Source organism: Panicum virgatum, chromosome 2K, assembly GCF_016808335.1.
Source record: "Panicum virgatum strain AP13 chromosome 2K, P.virgatum_v5, whole genome shotgun sequence".
NCBI lineage: Eukaryota > Viridiplantae > Streptophyta > Magnoliopsida > Poales > Poaceae > Panicum > Panicum virgatum.
The window spans coordinates 59,945,914-59,965,075 of NC_053137.1; the positions used below are offsets into that span (position 1 = coordinate 59,945,914).

At 54.5% G+C, this 19,162-nt stretch overlaps 2 protein-coding genes and 1 pseudogene across 3 annotated transcripts; 1 reads left to right on the forward strand and 2 right to left on the reverse strand.

The window, feature by feature from the left end:
- Window positions 1–938: 938 nt before the first annotated feature.
- LOC120690868 (probable mixed-linked glucan synthase 9) lies at window positions 939–5,883 on the reverse strand. Its single transcript, XM_039973732.1, has 3 exons — window positions 5,184–5,883; window positions 3,004–3,766; window positions 939–2,895 (listed from the first exon to the last, which is right to left on the reverse strand). The coding sequence occupies exons 1-3, from the start codon at window positions 5,408–5,410 to the stop codon at window positions 1,204–1,206; spliced, it is 2,682 nt and encodes an 893-aa protein (XP_039829666.1). The 5' UTR covers window positions 5,411–5,883; the 3' UTR covers window positions 939–1,203.
- Window positions 5,884–6,896: 1,013 nt separating this feature from the next.
- On the reverse strand, window positions 6,897–14,513 carry LOC120690944 (probable mixed-linked glucan synthase 8). Of its 2 annotated transcripts, none has more exons than XM_039973871.1 (3): window positions 13,951–14,513; window positions 8,894–9,632; window positions 6,897–8,756 (listed from the first exon to the last, which is right to left on the reverse strand). In XM_039973871.1, exons 1-3 carry the CDS (start codon window positions 14,304–14,306, stop codon window positions 7,113–7,115), a joined length of 2,739 nt encoding a protein of 912 aa, XP_039829805.1. In that variant the 5' UTR covers window positions 14,307–14,513; the 3' UTR covers window positions 6,897–7,112. The 2 variants fall into 2 exon arrangements, with proteins under 2 accessions (XP_039829805.1, XP_039829815.1); XM_039973881.1 differs by lacking the exon at window positions 13,951–14,513 and adding an exon at window positions 10,138–10,411.
- LOC120690954 lies at window positions 10,806–12,550 on the forward strand (annotated as a pseudogene).
- Window positions 14,514–19,162: the final 4,649 nt, after the last annotated feature.

The following is a 19,162-nucleotide window of genomic DNA, read 5'->3' on the forward strand; positions in this document are numbered from 1 at the left end:
CAAGTGCTGTGCAAGGAGGAACATCTGCCGGGCCTGATGAATGCTCTGGGAGTGCTAGAGTTCAAGCTGCGTCAACCTCTACATCTACTTGGATCCCAGGAGCCGCCATCATCCAATTTGGTGTTATCAGCTGGGAGGGTGTCCAGCCCTGCAACTACGGAATCGATATCTGAAGATCTTGCTCTCCACTTGTTGAATGTCGAACCTTTTGTAGCTAATCTGTCATGCGGGTGCACCTAAAAAAAATACGCTGAACCTACTGCTTGAACAAAACACTTTGTACTTTATTTCCTTGAAATAAAGCGGGGAAACCTATTATTCTAAAAAAAATAGTAAAAACTTAGGCATAGCATGGAGACTTGGAAAACTCGAAGACCGCAGACAGCAGGTATTCGCTGCCGTTTTCTCTCAACTTCTAGAGCGTTAAGACCTCTGATGGACACCATGATGCTGGTTTGTTCTGGGATTGAGCTAAACAGTTCGCATCAAAAGGGGAAAAATCATTAGATTATCCTGCTAAACATGATCAGCTGCAACTTGCAAGGCCGTTACGATAAGGCCCAACAATCATTACGCTTCAAAGAGGACCACGATTTGGGATCCTTTCTGGGGTCAAAAAAGTGTACAGGCCAATGAGCACCCAGTCCAGCCTGCAGTTAGGTCTCATGCAGACTTCAGGTTCGGGCAGCACTTTGTTTCGGTTGCAAGGAACATTCTGGTAACGGCTTTGCAATGAACTGGCTAAATTATTGCGCAAAATAAGAGAGCATACAGCCGGCATTGCCAACGAAATAAGATCAGCACAAGACAGCGATGTGGAGACAGAATTATCAACAAGTGGTCCAGCTAATTTTCATCCATAGAGGATTAGAAACGCGAATCAGAAGTACGGTTTTTGACCTGAATCATTTGGAACATTAGAAACGCGAAGGTGTTCATGCATCGAAACCATGACCACAGTCTTGATCGATTCCTGTATACCATCATCCTATGTTGGTGAAATTAATGGCCCGCCTGGGCCGATTCCGCAAATAAACAAAATGGCTCTAGCTGTCCAACAAAAAAAAAACAGACTCTCCCGGCCCCCATTGTGACGCACGGGCCTCATTTTAGCTAGCAATAACAAGTTAACAACCCCTCTCTCTCAAAAAAAAAAAAGCAACAACAAGAAGTGAGGTAATGTGATTAATGAGACATCATCAGCTAAAACCGCCAGCTCGCCGGAGAAATGATGGCGCCGACGCCTGACCACCATCGTCCCAGCCGGAACGGCGGCACGGAACCGGGAGCGAGCACGGCGAGCAGCGCGACGTGCGCCAACGCGATGGCGGCGAGCGCGACCACGAGCATGACGAAGAGCAGGTACGGCCGCTTGCTCCATCGCCCCATAATTCCAAGGACGAACGGGTACAGCAGCAGCAGGACCCACGCGTTGAAGACCAGCCCGCCCGCGGCGCCGGCGAGCTGCGCAAACGACCACCCGCCGGCGGCCACCCTCCCGGCAGCCGCGCCGATGGCGGCGACGTTCACGGCGGTCACCACCACGGTCGGCACCAGCAGCGGCGCCCACTGCACGTCGTACAGCTCCGCGAACCTCTCCCTCGCCTCGCCGCCGCTTGCGGACTGCGGCTTGGACGTCAGCTTGAACGGCAGGCCCTTGAGGCCGACGAGCCGGAGCAGGCTGTGCAGCACCGCCGCCGGGTACACGCCCGTGGCGCCGATCATGTAGAACTGCTCGTTGCGGCACCAGTCCAGCAGCGTGAGCCCCGCCCACCTGATCTCCACCAGGCCGCTCATCTCCATCATGGCGATGCCGGCGAACATGTAGGCCGCGTAGGTCTGGAACGGCTTCTGGATATAGAACTCGCTGCCGGAGAGCCACATGAGCGGGAGGAGGTCGTAGGCGAAGATGAAGGCCGCCGAGATGGGGTAGATGGTCATGTTGGTGTAGGCGACGCGCTGCATGGGGTGCAGCCGCCGGCCGGCGAGGAGCGGGCAGTTGCGGGAGAGGAACATGTCCAGGGATCCCCCCGACCAGCGCAGAATCTGGTAGAGCCGCTCCGTGAGGTTGATGGGCGCCGTGCCGCGGAACGCGTCGGGCTCCATGGCGCAGTACATGGAGCGCCACCCCTTGCGGTGGATCCGGAAGCCGGTCACCACGTCCTCCGTCGCGATGTTGTACACCCACCCGACGCCGTAGCCCCACTCCGTGCCGTCCTCGTACGCGCAGGTCGACACGTCGGCGAGCTCCGCCGCGAGCCGCTTGTCGTCGAGCGACGCCGGCGGCGGCGGCGCGACGGGCCGGTGTTCCTGGTGCGTGGCCAGCGGGACAGAGTTGATGAAGGGCATGGAGTTGCCGAACTGCCTCCAGGGGTTGTCCGGGAGCTTGGACACGCCGTCGCCGGGCTGCCACCGGGGCGGGTCGGCGCTGTAGAGTGCGGCGCGGCGGAACATGCAGCCGGTGCCGACGTAGGAAGGGCCCTGGAGGCCGTTGAGGCCGAGGGCGGTGGCGTCGAAGAAGACGCGGTTGTGGTTGCAGTACCGGTCCGTGGGGTCCACGTCGTCGAAGCGCTGGGGGAACTGGACGAAGGCGGTGTCCTCGCCGTGGCGCCCGTCGAGCATGAAGCACATGGCGGCGCGGAACGCCGCCGAGTTGTTGATGTAGTGGTCGCCGTCGAAGTTGATGATGAAGGGCGCGTTGGAGAGCAGGGCCGACACGCGCAGCTGCACGTTCATCGCGCCGGCCTTCTTCTGGTGGTCGTACCCCGGCCGCTTCTCCCGCGCGATGTACACCAGCATCGGGAGCCGCACGTCCACGGCGCTCAGGTCCAGAGGGCTATCAGAGCTCGCCGGCGCGCCCAGCTGAGGCTCGTCGCCCGGATGCTTCAACACAACCTGTGTCCTCGACGTTGACAGCAATCAGAGCAGCACATTTGATTTCCGATCTCAAAGATCAAAACGAACACAAAAATTGTACATGACTGCGGGTTGCCGTGTATGTACCTGAACAATCGCAGCGTGCTGTCCTTTCTTGTGGTTTTCAGCCGGCTCAATCCAGGTGCCAGGCCAATGGCTGCCATCGGCCATGTAGGTCGCCCGGGCACCACCCCGTTTCGTGCTCTCGCGCTCGTACGCCTCCGACCTCTGGGGAATGATGGTGAACAGCGCCGCCAGCCGCTCCTTGAACTCCTCGTACTCCCGCCGCACGTGCCGGCGGTCGTCGAGGAACTGCCCCGGCGCGTCCCCGGCGTACGGCCCGTCCGCCGCCGCCGCCGCGAAGTAGCTCTCGGGCGCCCTGGGCTCGACGCGGTGCTTCCGGCAGAAGGGCGCCCACAGCGCGGCGAACCTGGCGGTCTCGAGCAGCGCCTCGTAGTGGACCAGCGAGCCGCCGTCGTCGGAGAAGTAGGTCGCGTGCCGGCCCACCGGGTAGTCCGTGGCGAGGATGGACAGGACGGAGTTCATGGTGCAGAGCACCGGCTCGTCCACGGGGTCCACGGTGTTGATGAACACGTCGACGCAGGGGAGCTGGCTGGAGCCGCCGCCGCCGGCGACGGCGGGAGGATCGAATTGTTCGTTGAGGAGCGCGATGTTGGGGACGCGCCGGATGGGGTTGAGCTTGGAGGCCTGGTTCAGGAGCCAGCTGACGCCGAACCAGAAGTCGCCGACCACCGTGATCCACCAGAGGACCATGCTGTCCGAGTCCCGGTGCCTCATGCGCCATATGAAAAACTGGATGATGAGGATCAATCTGGCCAGGTTTATTAACCTGTTGCACGGGGATGAACAGAGAATGAAGGTTAGAAGGTGTGCAAGTTCAGTCAATCTTTTGATATTTTTGTCGCTGTTAACGGTCAGATCAAAATAACAACATTCAACAACTCTCAAGATGAAAATATGCATTTATAGACTTCTAGTTTTAGGTGACTGAGAGACTAGAAACCTTACCTATTTTAGGAATTGAGCATTAGCTCGGTGCCTCGGTCCGATTGAGCCTTCATATGTGTTTTTTTTTTGAGAGAAAAAAGGATCCAAATTGCAAGGAGGAACAAAATTCCAGTCACGCCTTACATGTACAGCCAAACTTTTGGTAGATTTTCTTCCTAGGCATAGGCATTCAAATTCGTTGCCATGCTTCATTTACAATAGAATCTCCCTTTTTTTAATAACTGACATGCAAAAAAAAACAGAATAGAGGGAAAAGAAATCCAACAAGTCTAGCTATGAACCAAATCAACAAGTAACCGCCTAATTTTGTTGTCTAATTCAAATCTACAAATTGCGCGTGATGATGCTACAAAGCAAAGTGTGTAATTGAGGGCCATATTAGTTGAGAACTAGGTAGGTGATTGGTGACCAGGTGTTGATAACTCAAAGACATTCCTAAACACTAGCTTTTAAGCTTAGCAGAGTCATTTCGAGCTGTTTTCCTTTCTTGTGCTATTGCTTACGCTTCCCACCGCATAATTAAATTATATATTTTTTCTTAATATAATGATATGTAGATCTCATAGGAATTTGAAAAAAAACTTAGCAAATCATGAGCGAAGGAAGATGTCAGACTGACCATCACGCAACCTTGTAAAAGCTCTTTGTTTTTTCTTCTTCTTTTGTACAAGTATTTATCTTCCTTTTTTATTTGATACACCTCACAGTGTCCGTTGACTTTTAAAAAAAACTAAAAATCATCGGTGTAATGTACACATGATTATAAAATAATGGCACTGAAATTTGAAATAAACAAGCCGCCCGAACGTGCGGTCCAGAAACCCAGAGGCCATCACGTGCAATGCGTCCTTTTTTGCTCTTTTTCTACACACTTTTATGCTATATCTTTATGCACTTTGGTTCTGTGAAAGTCTCTTCATTGGTCATTGCGCACCAACCCTCCTATTGCTTTTTCTACTGTAAATTGTAGTACTACTTTGTTTGCAGGTCGTTTGGGGCTTTGGGCACTACGGCCACATCTACTCTGTTCACTTCTAGCCCTGTGAAGAAATGGAAAAACACCCAACGTTTTGAGAGAAATTTGGCTGCCGATTAAGCGCCACAATAGTATCTATGCAGCCTTGCAAGGATTGGGAGTATTAACTAGCATCGAGATTTCAAATTAAGTCTGGCAAAGCTCCTACGAGCTTTACGTTCAGAAAAGGAAGAGAAGATTTCAGAAGTAGCCGACGACGTACCTGTAAGGATGCAGGAGGATGCCCCTGACCTTGAACGTCCGGTACAGCAGCGGCCGGCCGTCCTCGCCGCCGCGTTCCTCCGCCGCCAGCACCTCCTCCTCGTCGGCGGGCACCCAGTTCTTATTCTTGTCCTTGCTGCTTGCGCCGGCGGCCCGCCCCGTGCCGTCGCCGCCGGGCAGCAGCGGGTCGGCGAGGCCGGCATCGTTACCGGTCGCCGTCGACGGCATGCCTGCGCCTTCGACGAGCACTAGCCCAGGGCCGGCGACTGAGCCGAAGCTATGGGGGGCAGGGCAAGCACCAAGCAGTGAGGCGCGCGCATCTTTTATATACAGTGGCACGCACGAGTGGACTTCACGGCGGGAGGAGAGGAATCCAATCGAGTGGTGATTTGGGAGATTAGATTGGAGGTGCGTCGTCGAAAAAGGAAAAGGCCGAGGTGTGCGGGCGCGTCGTGCTCGTGCTCGTGCTCGTGCTCGCGTCAGATGCTTCCCGGGGGGCGGTGGCCTTGCCGCCTTGGAGGCTGGCTATGGAACTGGGATCAGGCCATGCATCGGGCAGCGAGTCGCGAGCGGTCAGAGAGTGGACGCTGAGCAATGGCCATGCGATGCTGCTACAGTTACAGACAAGCACATCGAGATCGATGCTGCGGAGCAATCTCCCATGCGGCCACGCTGGAAACGTGCGCTAGCTAGGAACTACTAGGGTCCATGGTCCATGGATGCGCATGGCATGGCGGATCTGACCGAGTCAGGAAGAAAAATCAGATAAAATAACTGATGGGCATTCTCAAAGACGGCAACTTGCGGTGCCTTGTCGCCTAGACGGAGTAATCTTGCCGGAGTACGCAGTTGCGCCGGGCCACCGACGGTCGAGATATTTCCTGGACGCCTGGAACTACAGATCTAGATGGTTGTTCATTGTTCTCTCTGTTTCAGCGTCAACTCCTGTGGGAAGGAGGGATCGAGTGTGTGGACGTTTCCTCTTAGGTATAAAATTAGTAAAAGAAACAGTCGTTGTCAACTCTTCATGTGTATATGATTAATTGTCACATCTGCAGCTACAATCGTGCTCGCAGATCCCCACGGTTCTTCACCCCCAAATCAAGATCGACAGTTGGACTGACAGTAAAAAAAAAAAAACTCGACCAGGGGAGAGACGGCCCCCTGATTTTCATCTTAAGAAGCTTGTGCCATGACTCGAACCCGGGCTGGCTCAGCAAACTGCTTCTTTGGCGTATTTGGCTGACCAGTTGCTTGTTCTAATGTGCTTCACAGGCAAACGGTCAAACTTTCACTCAATAAACTTTTACAAGTGACAATGCTTGATTCACATCACGTAAAAAGACCCCAGAATGAAACACAAGGAACTCTGGGCGCCACTAATCAGCTCCTCCTTCCGGCCAGGAATACATGAGCTCCACCGTGCCAATACTTAATTAGAAGGTCACGAGACAAATATAATGGCCAATTCTCCATTCATTCTACAAACTTGTACAAGTAACTAATGATTCATTTCCATCATGTAAATCTTCAGAAATGGGAAATAGGCACCACTAAGCAATGAAAGCAAGCAAAAGAAAAAAAAACAGTAGTAGGGGAATTGGAACCAAACAAATGTCTAAAATGGACCCGTAAAAGACCAGCGCGGTGTATATGGGAAAATCTACTAATGCAACTAAAAGAGTCACCACTCACCAACGTAATGAACAGAACATAGCCACATATCTTTTGTTCCACCATAAAGAAGAATCTTTTACTCTAACACAACTTTTGTATCATTCCCATACAAATGGATAATTTTTCATAAACTGAACAAACTTGTACAACCGATGCACGATTTACATCATGTAAAAGCTTCACAACGAAGAAAAAACTCTCAGCTAGCGGAATTTACCATGACGGGTGCCACTACTCAAAAGATAACCACAAGCTAAAAACCCCAGCTTGTAGGGAAACTAGCACCACCTGAATGTCTGAAGTGGAACCGAACAGAGCCAGTCCGCACAGCATGGATGGCAACAACCACTGCTGCGACTACAACAAACGCAACAACAAATAAGATGAACAGGATATAAGGCCTCTTGCTCCACCGCCCCATGATCCCAAGCGCAAACGGGTAGATCAGCAGCAGGATCCACGCATTGAATACCAGTCCAAGGGACGCGTCTGCCATCTGCAGGAGTGACCATCCCCCGACAATCGCCTTGCCAATCGCCGCCCCAATCGCGCCAATGTTCACGGCAATGACCACTATTGTGGGGATCAGCAGTGGCGCCCACTGCACTATATACATCTCGGCATACTTCTCGTTCACGGTGCTTGTAGCCTGCTTCGCAGTCAGCTTGAATGAGACACCCTTCCCACGAAGGACTAGCTTCAGCACTATGTGCAGCGTTGCTAATGGATACACAGCTGTTGCCCCAATGATGTAGAACTGCTCATTGCGGATCCAATCCAGCAAAGTGAGGCCTGCCCACTTGATTTCGACCATACCAATCAGTTCTGTCATCACTATCACTATGACAAGGTACAGCACATATGTGGGGAATGGCTTCTGTATGTAGAACTCGCCACGGAAGATCCATATGACTGGGAAGAGAAGATAGAAAACAAGGAAGACTGATGAGATTGGGTAGGCTGTCATGTTGGTGTAGGCAATTCGTTGCATGAAGTTGAGTCGACGACCAGCAAGGAGTGGGCAGTGTGAGAAGAACATTTCAAGGGAACCACCTGACCAGCGCAGAATCTGGTAAAGGCGCTCAGTGAGGTTGATTGGTGCAGTGCCACGGAAAGCATCTGGTTCTATACGGCAGTACATAGAGCGCCACCCTGTCCGGTGCAGTCGGAAGCCGGTCACCACATCCTCTGTGGCAATGTTATACACCCAGCCTACTTCTTTGCCAAACTCAGTACCATTCTCGTATGCACACTTCATGACATTATTGAGCTCTTCTTTGATTGATTCCTCATCTGCCGGCGGTGATGTCATGGACCATTCTTGGTTGGCAGCTGATGGTATGGAGTTGATGAAGTACATTGAGTTGCCAAACTTGTTGGCGTTATCCACTATCTTGAAGTCATCAGATCTCCAACGAGGTGGGTCAATACCATAGACAGCAATTCGGCGGAACATGCAACCAGTGCCAACATAGGAAGGTCCCTGGATGCCATTTAGACCGAGTAAGGTGGCATCGAAGAAGACACGGTTGTGATTGCAATACCTGTCTGTTGGGTCGACATCATCAAAGCGCTGTGGGAACTGAACAAAAGCAGTATTGTCACCGTCGCGCCGGTCAAGCATGAAGCATATTGCAGCACGGAAGGCCAGCGAGTTGTTGACGTAGTGGTCGCCATCAAAGTTGATGATGAAGGGTGCATTAGTCAGAAGGGCAGAGACACGCAGCTGCACATTCATGGCGCCTGCTTTCTTTTGATGGTCACAGGATGGGCTCTTCTCACGGGAGATGTAGACAAGCATTGGAAGCCGCATGTCAACAGCACTGAAGTCTAGAGGGTTTGCAGCACTTGCTGGAGCACCAAATTGAGGTTCATCACCTGGGTGAATCAACATAACCTGTTGAGACAGTCATGTTAGGGGTAAATAGATGAATATACTTTCTTAGGTTACTCATGTATGACTATGCCAAGTACAAGATGCTGGTATTACAAACTAAGCTTTTTCCACAAAGAAAAGTGAGTAGCATTGTATACCTTAATAATTCCAGCATGTTGTCCTTTCTTGTGGTTCTCAGCAGGGTCAAACCATGTCCCTGGCCAATGTGTTCCATCTGCCATCCAGGTTGCCTTTGCACCTTCTTTGAGCTCTGCATTGTATGCATCTGAGCGTTCGGGGATTTTAGTAAACAGTGCGTCTAGACGCACCTTGAACTCATCATATTCCCTAGACATGCGCCTGTGATCATCAGCAAACTCATCTGGTGCATTTCCAGTGTATGGGCGCGACTTTACGGAAAAATAGCTCTCAGGAGCTCTTGGCTCAATGCAATGCTTTCTGCAAAAGGGAACCCACAGTGCAGCAAAATTTGCAGTCTCAAGCAAGCCTTCATAATGGATTATTGACCCGCCATCATCGGAGAGGTAGGTAGCTGTCCTATCAACTGGGTAGTCTACAGCAAGAATGGATAGGATAGAGTTCATAGTGTATATCATAGGCTCATTTATTGGATCGACAGTGTTGATAAAAACATCAAGTCTAGGTAGATTGGAGTTGCCATCAGGGAGATCATCAAACTGTTGTTTCAAGAGGGCGAGGTCTGGGACACGCTTGATAGGGTTGAGCTTCGCAACTTGATTTAGCAGCCAAGTGACACCAAACCAGAAATCCCCAACAATCGATATCCACCAGAGCCACATGCCATCGGCGTGTGGGTGCCTAATACGCCATATGAAAAATAGGATGATAGCAATCAACCTGAGCAAGGTCAGCAACCTGTCGCACAAAAACCAGAAACAAAATTAGAACATCTAGACAGGGAGAACCGCTAGAAGTCCTATCATTGAAATTAGAATGGCTGGAATTTTACAGTATGAATGACTAGTGTCACTGCACCTAAATGTTGTAATACATCACCAATAAATTGTGCTATCCTAGCTGTAATCATGAGTCGAGGAGTTCATTTTGTTTCATGTAATAACAACCCTTTGTTTTAACTGTAAACTCTGCTTTCTCTCTTAAATGCATCAGTGCTCCTGCCTAGTTGTTAAAAAAAAAATTGTTCTATCGCGTCTAAGATGATAGTTTTGTAAATTCATTTCAAAGTGTCACTAAACGATTTGTAAAATTCAACTACAGGACTGCACCCATTCATCCATACTCTTGTTATGGAAATATTCCGTTAGGCACTCGTATTGCACAATGCGCGTGGGGCATCTCTACTCTCAGCCACAGTTATCGCATAGGAGATCCAGAAATTACAGAATCCAAAGCCAAGGACCTGGAGGAACGCGCCACGGAGGCAGCACGTCGGCTGAGCGCTCCCCGGCGACCCGTGCGAGGCGGTGCTGAGAGCAGCGGAGGCGGACCGCCCGGGAGAGCCCCCGGACTGGACGGCGGGAGCTGGGATGCGGGACCGCGGGCCGAGGGGCGGAGGCGCAGCATCGCCGCCCCGCCGCCATCGGCGGTGGTAGGGTCGCTCTCGCTCTCGCTCGTCGCCGTCGGTCATCGCCGAGTGGGCCGTATCCGTGTGTTTGGGTTGGGGAGGAGTGTGGGTGGTCCGTAGGCCAATAAGCAGGCCGCTTAAAAAAGGCCGTGTGACGAGAACGAGCAGGCGGGTTTGCATCTAGTCGGCCCAGTTTCTATTATGCCGGATAGAAAAGGAAAAAATCAATTTTGCCTTTCTGAACTATAAGTCGAATTTGACTTTTCTCCCTGGACTGAAAATCAGAAATGTATGGGCCCGAACTTACAAAACTAGGCAAGCCACCTCCCGGAGACCGTTTTTAGGCGGTTTTGTTCGATGTGGCGCCCTGTCACCAGTCGGTCGTGGAGAGTGGCCCGAAGACGTGGCACTGGGCCCACCTGTCAGTGAGGCGACCTGGGATTCCAATAAAAAATGGCGCCGCTGCCCTCCCCTGCCTCTCGCTCACCATTCCTTTGGCGGGGTTGACGACTTCACCTGAGCAGCCGAGCCCATGGCGACGGGCACCGGCCGGCCCTGGTGGGCGCCACCGCCGTTCCCCTCCCCGCCATCGTCGTTCACGGCCAACCCGCCGGAGGAGTTCCTCTGCCCAATCTCGGGCTCGCTGATGGCGGACCCGGTCGTTGTCGCCGCCGACCTCGCCGCGTCCGCCTCCTCGTCGACCCCGCTTGTGCTCGTCCCCAACGTCGCGCTCCGCACCGCCATCCTCAACTGGTGCGACCGCCTCGGGCTGCCGCACCCGGCCCCGCTGCCGTACCCGCCCACGACATCGTCCGCCGCCTCATGCCGCCTCAGCGCGAGGACCAGAGCTCCAGGTCGCAGCGGCCACAGGCCGCCTCCTCGGTCCGGGTTAGGAGGCAGAGCGTCGACAGCTTCGTGCTGCAGGAGCCCAGCTCCAAGCAGAGGGGTGACGCTTTGGAGGAGGAGGTCATGGCCGTGCTCGGGGCGGAGGGCGCCACACCCGCGGAGCAGGCGTCGGCGTTGGTGTCGCTGCGGCAGGCGACGCGGGAGAACAAGGAGGTAAGGAGGTAGCTCTGCACGCCGCGCCTCCTCGCGGCGCTGTGCCCGATGCTGCTCTTGGCCGATGCCGGCGTCTAGGTCAACGCCGCGGCGGCGGTGGTCAACCTGTCGCTGGAGCCCGAGAACAAGGTGCGGATTGTGCGGTCCGGGGCGGTGTCTCCGCTCGTGGACGTGCTCCGCGGCGGCCACCCGGAGGCGCGCGACCACGCCGCGGGCGCCATGTACAGCCTCGCCGTGGAGGACGAGAACCGCGCCGCCATCGGCGTGCTGGGCGCGATCCCGCCGCTGCTGGAGCTGTTCGCCGGCGCCTCGGGGTACCGCGCGCGGCGCGAGGCCGGGATGGCACTGTACCACGTCTCCCTCTCCGGGATGAACCGGTCCAAGATCGCGCGCGCGCCGGGGGCCGTGCGGATGCTCCTCGCGGCCGCGGAGGCGCGGGACCGCAGTAGCGAGGCCGACACCGCCGCGCTGCGGAGACTGGCCGTCATGATCCTGGAGAATCTGGCCGGCTGCCCCGACGGGCGTGCCGCCCTGATGGACGGCGGCGCGGTGGCCGCAGTCGTCAGGCTGATGCTCGACGGCTCCGCGGCGCCGGGGAGCACGGAGGAGGAGTACTGCATATCGACGCTGTACGGGATGAGCCGGGGCAGCATGAGGTTCCGGGGGTTCGCGCGCGCGGCGGTTGTCGAGGCGGCGCTGCAGCTGGTGGCCGAGGGCGACGACGGCGTGTGCCGGGGCATGGCGAGGCGCACACTGGCGAGCGAGAGGCAAGGGAGGGCGGCGGCGCCATTTTTTATTGGAATCCCAGGTCGCCTCTGTGGGCCCAGTGCCACATCTTCGGGCCACTCTCCACGACGGACTGGTGACAGGGCGCCATGTCGGACAAAACCGCCTAAAAGCGGTCTCCGGGAGGTCGTTTGCCTGGTTTCGTAAGTTTTCAAGTCTAGGGAGGAAACTCAAATTTGACGCATAGTTCAGGAAGGCAAAAAGAATTTTTTCCGATAGAAAATATACAAGCCCGGTATTGTTTATTACACCAACTAAATCGCCCACCATTAATTAGTCCACTACTGAAGAACTGCTGATTGAAAGGCTTTGTGCAGTGTTCCCTCCCTCCAGAGTCTAGAGAAAACCTATCTCTTCGGAGACATCTGATAAAATTTGAACGATACAGAGAGTCTAGAGAAAATCTCAATCAAGTGATAACTTTCTTAGGCCAGTCTTAGTGGGAGTGTCATCGACACAGTTATCGAGACTGAAAATTTGAAAATTGTGTCAGTGGTGTCATGGTGATAATAATTCTCTCATATTTTATGACACTCATCTCTCCTTTTTCTCCTCATACTATTGGTACATGTTAGTACATTTAATATTTATGACACTCCTATAATACTCCCACTGGGATTAGCCTTACTGGTAGCCAAAGAACTGACGAGTGACGACTAAACTCGCAGGCTTAGTAGATGATTTTTTATTTCTTTATTGGCAACTTCTAACTTAATACTAGCAGTGTACGGACCCGGCCCGGGATAACGGCTAAGATTTACTCTACACGTTGAGTAAACCACACCTGCTAAATAACTCTCTTGCGTTTTCGTCCTCGCTTCGCGCAAAAGATTCGAACCGGAGTTACTAGCTTCCCAGGGACCGTCTATTTAAACTGGTTCGGCTCCCTCTCTACTTTCAGTTTGGGACTAAGGAGCTGAGCTCCGCGGTGCTACAGTATCTTGCGCTACAGTAACCGTCACAGCCCAGTCGGCCCATGGGCCGTGACAATCTCCCCCCGTTAGGATTCGACGTCCTCGTCGAACCAGCTTACCCATACGGGACAAAGGAGCAGGATCACCTCTCTTGGCCCACGTCTCATACGTCTAGTGCTATCCCATGTGCCACGTCCGTGGGTTCACTACCAGCAGCCCATGTGTGTCCGTCCACCGAACACACATGGGCTGCTGGCATCTGTGTTTCCACGCGCCGACGTGCTCATGTACGCACACTTCTGCCCCGTACGTGGCGTGAAACCGCGAGAGTATGGCTCTGATACCCCTGTAACGACCCAGCCCGGAATAACGGCTAAGATCTACTCTACACGTTGAGTAAACCAAACCTGCTAAATAACTCTCTTGCGCTTTCATCCTCGCTTCGCGCAAAAGATTCGAACCGGAGTTACTAACTTCCCAGGGACCGGCTATTTAAACTGGTTCGGCTCCTTCTCTACTTTCGGTTTGGGAGGAGCTGAGCTCCGTGGTGCTACAGTAGTTTGCGCTACAGTAACCCACGCAGCCCAGTCGGCCCGTGGGCCGTGACAAGTAGCCTTTTAAAAGTATCTTTTTTTTTTTTTACTTTCGAAAGAGGGTATACAATTCTTCTGGTACTGCTACTAGCACCGTCTAGTCTAGTCTAGTTGTAGTTTACGCTCAAACTATAAAGGTCAGGACGGGAAATGGGTGTGCGTAAGCGTAGCTGATAGCTGACGCTCCCAAAAGTGGTAACCACGGGCTTGGACAGAAGTAGAAATACAGAGGCATTAGCTGAAGCGTGGGCGCAGTGCGTGATCAATTTGGGCGGATACGATGGTAGTACACGCACCTGTAGGGGTGCAGGAGGATGCCCTTGACCCTGTACGTTCGGAACAGCAGCGGCCGCCGCCCGTCCTCGCCGCCGTCCTCCACGGCCGCCGCCGCCTCCTTCTCGTCGATGGGTGTCCAGTACCGGTCCTTGGGATTGACCGCTGGCCGCCGCTTCCTCGTGCCGTGCAGCTTGCCGTTGCCGTTCGCCGCCACCGACGGCGGTGGCGCCGTCGTGCCGCGGGCAACACCGCCGTTATTCTCGCTGATGCTGCCCCCGTCATGCCCGGCACCGTTCTCCGCCGACGGCGCCGCGGCGCCGGCAGCAATGCCGCCCCCATGGCCGGCGCCGCCGTTCGCTGGCGGCTGAGGAGCCATGCCTCCTGTCGATCAATCAGTAGCTAGCAGCTGCGTGCTAGCTAGCGACTGAACTAGCTGGCCTATAGCTCCCCAAAGCTAAGTGATGAGGCGTCGTACCTGCTGGTGCTGGGTGGTGAGCTCACTCGCTCGGTGCAGCACTGGGAAGAGGAGTGTGAAGAGATATATGCGCATGCACACTCTGCTCGATCACTTGTCTACCAAGGGTACGGTGGCGCATAAAAAAAACGCGCATGCGTGCTGATCTGAGCACTAATTCCATCGTCGGTTAGAAGCGGTCGAGGAAGAAGGCCCCGCGCCGGGCTGTCGGCCGGCCTCGTCGACGGCCAATCGGCGTGCATCACGGGGGCGCACGAAGCTACAGTGCTCTACAGGGTGGACCAGATTACTATATTATTTAAATTGCAGCGACAGGACCAGCAGATTATTGCCATGCGTTCCGTCCTGTTCGATCGAGAACAAAGAGTTGAATATATAACGGCTAATTGCCAAATCAAACAAAAAACTCTTATATTTTTCCTTTTAAGAAACCTAATAATTCGTAGCACGTTGTATTGATTAATAATCCAAACTGTCGGTTACACATGTACTAAACAAAACAGGATGCATGCAGGCAGATAATCCCGATATATCGATCAATCAATGGACCAATAATCATGGATGTATTCAAGCAATTACAGCCAAGATCCCATCACCCAAACGGCGCGCTTGTTTATAATTTTGCTTTTTCATTAACAAAGAATTTTGCGAATGTGAACGAGTACGGTGTGCCCTGCGCACAGTGTACAGTCATGTGACGATGGAGATGTGCATGCAGGCCGATTGATGCCGCCTAACGGATCGAGACGCTAGGAAACAAAAACCCTCGCATGCAGAACTGCAGATGGTGGCTCGGAACGGCAATCGTCCATGCCACTGCAGACTGCATCTCTGCAAACTACTCCAGCCAGCCCTCCAGCTTGCACACTGACGTAGTGGCGCTGAGTCTGACGGCAACGCACACGGCGTCGTGTCCCGTGCTGCAGTCCTCGGCGGCGTGAGAGGACAGCCATTCACACCGCGGCGTTAGGGCATGGCTTATAAGCCAGCCGACTGCCGGCGGCAGCGCATGGCCTGATGGTGGTGGGTCCCGCTGATTCAACCAATAGCAGCAGCGGCAGAGCTTCTCCGCCCGCTTGAGCCGGCGTCTAGCATGCTACCCGCCTCCTTCTCTCTCCTATGCCACGCCAGCTCTCCGCCGGCTTCCCGCCCACCACTATACCTGCTCTTAGAGGTAGATCCCCAGATTCAGCACGTGCATGGGAATATTGAATTGCTTCTTCGGCAGAGGTGCTGTAGAGCGTACAACACATGCTGTATGTAGCTTGTACCATCATGCATGCTACTAGTAGTACATCGCACATGGATGCACAGCAAGCAGCTGCATGTTGTTCTGTTCTGCACTCCAGTCGCCAACAGCTTGGGCAGCAAACATCAGACGCGACCATTCCAGACACGGCATGGATCTGATCGAACCCATACCCAACCCACGGTTTTAGAAATAAACCCGATAGCGTTTGGATCCGCCTGTTAATGTGGGCGGGGGCGCACTGATAGATGCAGCCCAAATGCGCCTTTATAGTATAGAACTGCACTCCAGCACCTTTACAATCCACCATGCAGAGGCATCTATATATATGCGCTATGGCTAGCTGGCTATATAGACTTTTTTTTAGATGAGCTATACGAAACGCTCAGCCTTTTGGATTAATTATTGTGGCTTGATTATATATATGGGCACCTAGTAGCTTAGTGCTACTAATACAAGATCAGAGCCCATGGTATTCATCAGGCAATGCTTTTACAGGCAGCCACGGCTTTGCTACCTTCGAAGAATTGACTCGGCCAAGCTAAGAAAGTGCAGTGAAGAATCAAATTCCCTTACTTGAAGCAGCATGTGAGCACACTGACGGGCGGCCGCGCATCAGCATCAGCGCTGGGTTAACACCAGCACGCGGCGGAGACCGATCGGATCGGATGGCGCATCCGCATCACGCCGCTGGCGCGCCCGCACGCACGCGCGCCACCATCGATAAGGCCAAATTCAATTCCGGGGGTAGACGGCCCATCACATCTGCTGACGTCAGCAAAGCAACGCACCCGTCGTCCCGCTTTGCTCGCGTGCATGCGCTCCATCGATCGGGCGCGACGAGGTGCTTCGCCCGCCGCCGCTCGGATGGATCGTTGCCTGACGAAGCTGTCCGCCACCGCTCGATCCCTCGGCCCCGGCGTCATCATGGCGTCCACCGGCGGCCCGCGCGCGCCGGTCTTATTCTTGCGTTTCCCGGCGGGCCGGATTCCTTTTGTGCGAGACAAGCTGCGCGCTCGCACCACTACCGCGAGTGGCTGGTTGCGGGCGGAGAGTGTCCGGAGAGTGTCGGTGAGGCCGTGAGGTGTCTGGGACCAAGGAAGGAGATTAAACGCTATCGGGTTTAATTAAGGCGACTACCTGACCTGGACATGACGCGTGCATGATGGCTCAGGCAAGAGCATACGAAATACCGGCAGCGTGTGCAGACGATGACCACCGGCTAGCCCTGGCTTACTGATGCCAACCGCCACTTGCCCAGCCGGTCAATCTGTCGTAGCGGCGCTTGCATGAGAACAAGAACAAGCCGGGGGGGCGCTCATCATGATCATGGCATTTTCATTCTGGGCTGGACTACGGTCTACAACTACAAGCAAAGTATTGGCTTGGGGAGAAATTGTATCACTACCTCCTGAATCTGTTCCGCCAACCGAGAGAGAGAACGATTCGTCTGCAGCAGCAAACTATCCTTTGCTTGCACGATTTGTTGCTATCACTATCCCAACGGTCGCGAAAATTACGGCAATGGCCCATGGATGATGGATTCGAAATCCTAGCCAATATTTGCAGTTTGATCTCTAAATTTTCATATAACATACTCCCTAGTTTGGATCGTGATTAATCACGATCTGAATATTTGCTTACTGCCCCCCCAACCCCCCCCCCCCCTCAATGATATTTTACAAACACCCCCTTATGTTAGATCACGATCACGAATGGGCCCTGATTTACTTTGTCGGGTAATTTACATAACTGCCCTCGTTCCAAGCTTCAACTGCATATTTGCCCCTCTTTTTTAAATTTTACATGTTTACCCCTATTTTTTTAATCCGAGTTGGCCGTTTGCCCTCATTTCTCAACGCCTTGAGCTGAACCAATTTTTACCCAATATCAACTCGGTAGCGAAAAAACGTGAAGAAAGAAACAGGTAGGAAATGAAGTTTTTACCCTTGCCTTACCCAAAACACCTCGTCTCGCATCCAGTGCGTGACCCATCTCCTATAACGAACCAAAGGATCCTCTCTCTCAACGCCGGCGGACGGTGGAGGACCGGCCGGTGGGGACAGGTGTGGCTGCGGCTCGAATCGCGTGCGGCGCAGGGCCTCGGCCGGTGCTCGCCTTGCGAGTAGTGCGGGGCCGCGGCTCGCGTCGCGGGCGGCGGGCGACGCAGGTCCTCGGCAGCCGCTCGCCTCGCGGGTAGCATGTGGCCGCGCCTGAGCTCGCAGACGGCGGGCGGCGGCGCAGGGACGACCGCTATTCGTTTCGGGTCGCGGTCGGCGGGCAGCGCCGCAGCACAGCTCGTGGTCGGCGGTCAGTGCGTGGCCGCGAATCGGTTCGTGCTTACCCGCCGCCGCGGATGCCGTCCTTGCGGTCCACCAGCTTCTTCTTCTTCTCCGTGTCTGCTTACCCGCCGTCGCGGATGCCGCGGGCGGCCGGAACGTGTCGGCGGGCCTGGGCGCGCCGAGGCGGTACGTGGCGAGGAGGCGGGTTCGTGTGCCGCCTCGGCCTGGCGCAAGCGCCGGTGGCGGTGTAGAAGTCCGCCTTGGAGTCGGAGGAGAAGCTGTGGGACGAGAAGAGCGTCGACCTCGTGTCCGTCTCCTGGCCCCTCTCCCCGTCGCTGCTGAACGGCGCCAGCTCGCTGTCGGTGTCGGTGAACAACGACCAGCTGTACAGCGGCGGGCGTGCCTTATCGCCATCGCCCTTCTTGCCCGTGCCGTTCGTCACGGCATCGATGTCCCTCTCCGCCGGCATCGGCGAAGGCAGAACCGCCGCGCGCGACCGTGCACGCGGAACAGTCGATGGAGATGTGAACAAGCGCCTGCGTGCTGCGGCGGCGGTGGCGGCGGCGCTGGGACCTGCCATCGATGGGCTTGGGCCGCTGCTCGTGCGCGCACCGAGGAGGAGGTGGTTCTCGGTGCGAGGCCGCGGCATTGCTGGTGACCGAGGTGGTGGCGCAGGACGAATGGAGGAGGATCTGCGCGAGCCGCTGCCGCAGCCGGCCGCCCACGCCCATGCTGTGGCCGCCGGTTTTGTCGTGGCGGCTCTTGTCATGTTGAATTTGGGGTCAATCTTAGCAAGGGCATATATGTCTTTTCACCCATTTGTTAATACTGTTAGTTTCCCTTCACAGAATAGGGGTAGATTGATGGTTCAAATTCAAAAAATAAGGGTAAACATGCAAAATCTAAAAAATAAGGGTAAACGTGCAGTTAGATGTGAAAACGAGGACAGTTTTGCAATTGACCCTACTCTGTCTTCCTGGTTTCTGCCAGCCGCCGCCGCTGCCGCCGCCATGCTTTCCGGCTCGAATCGGGAAGATTCGCACCCTTGTCCAGTCCTAGCTCCCAACGCAAGGTATCCAATCCGTTCTTGAACCGGAAGCGCACGCGCGATTCGTCGGGGTCCGCGGCCTTGTCTGATGCGGAGGTCGGGAATGTCCCTAGCGTTGCCGCGCGCCGTGGGCGCACCCTTTCTTGCCTTCATCTCCGAGCCGGGCGGCTCTGTGGGT

Bases quoted from the DNA above. Each gene is read 5' to 3' on its own strand.
- LOC120690868 (XM_039973732.1), bottom strand. From the start codon at position 5,410: ATGCCGTCGACGGCGACCGGTAACGATGCCGGCCTCGCCGACCCGCTG. The intron at 3,767-5,183 runs GTACGTCGTCGG...CCCGTGCAACAG, and splicing joins ATCCTCCTGCATCCTTACAG to GTTAATAAACCTGGCCAGAT. The intron at 2,896-3,003 runs GTACATACACGG...TCGAGGACACAG, and splicing joins AGCACGCTGCGATTGTTCAG to GTTGTGTTGAAGCATCCGGG.
- LOC120690944 (XM_039973871.1), bottom strand. From the start codon at position 14,306: ATGGCTCCTCAGCCGCCAGCGAACGGCGGCGCCGGCCATGGGGGCGGC. The intron at 9,633-13,950 runs GTGCGTGTACTA...TTTGTGCGACAG, and splicing joins ATCCTCCTGCACCCCTACAG to GTTGCTGACCTTGCTCAGGT. The intron at 8,757-8,893 runs GTATACAATGCT...CTGTCTCAACAG, and splicing joins AACATGCTGGAATTATTAAG to GTTATGTTGATTCACCCAGG.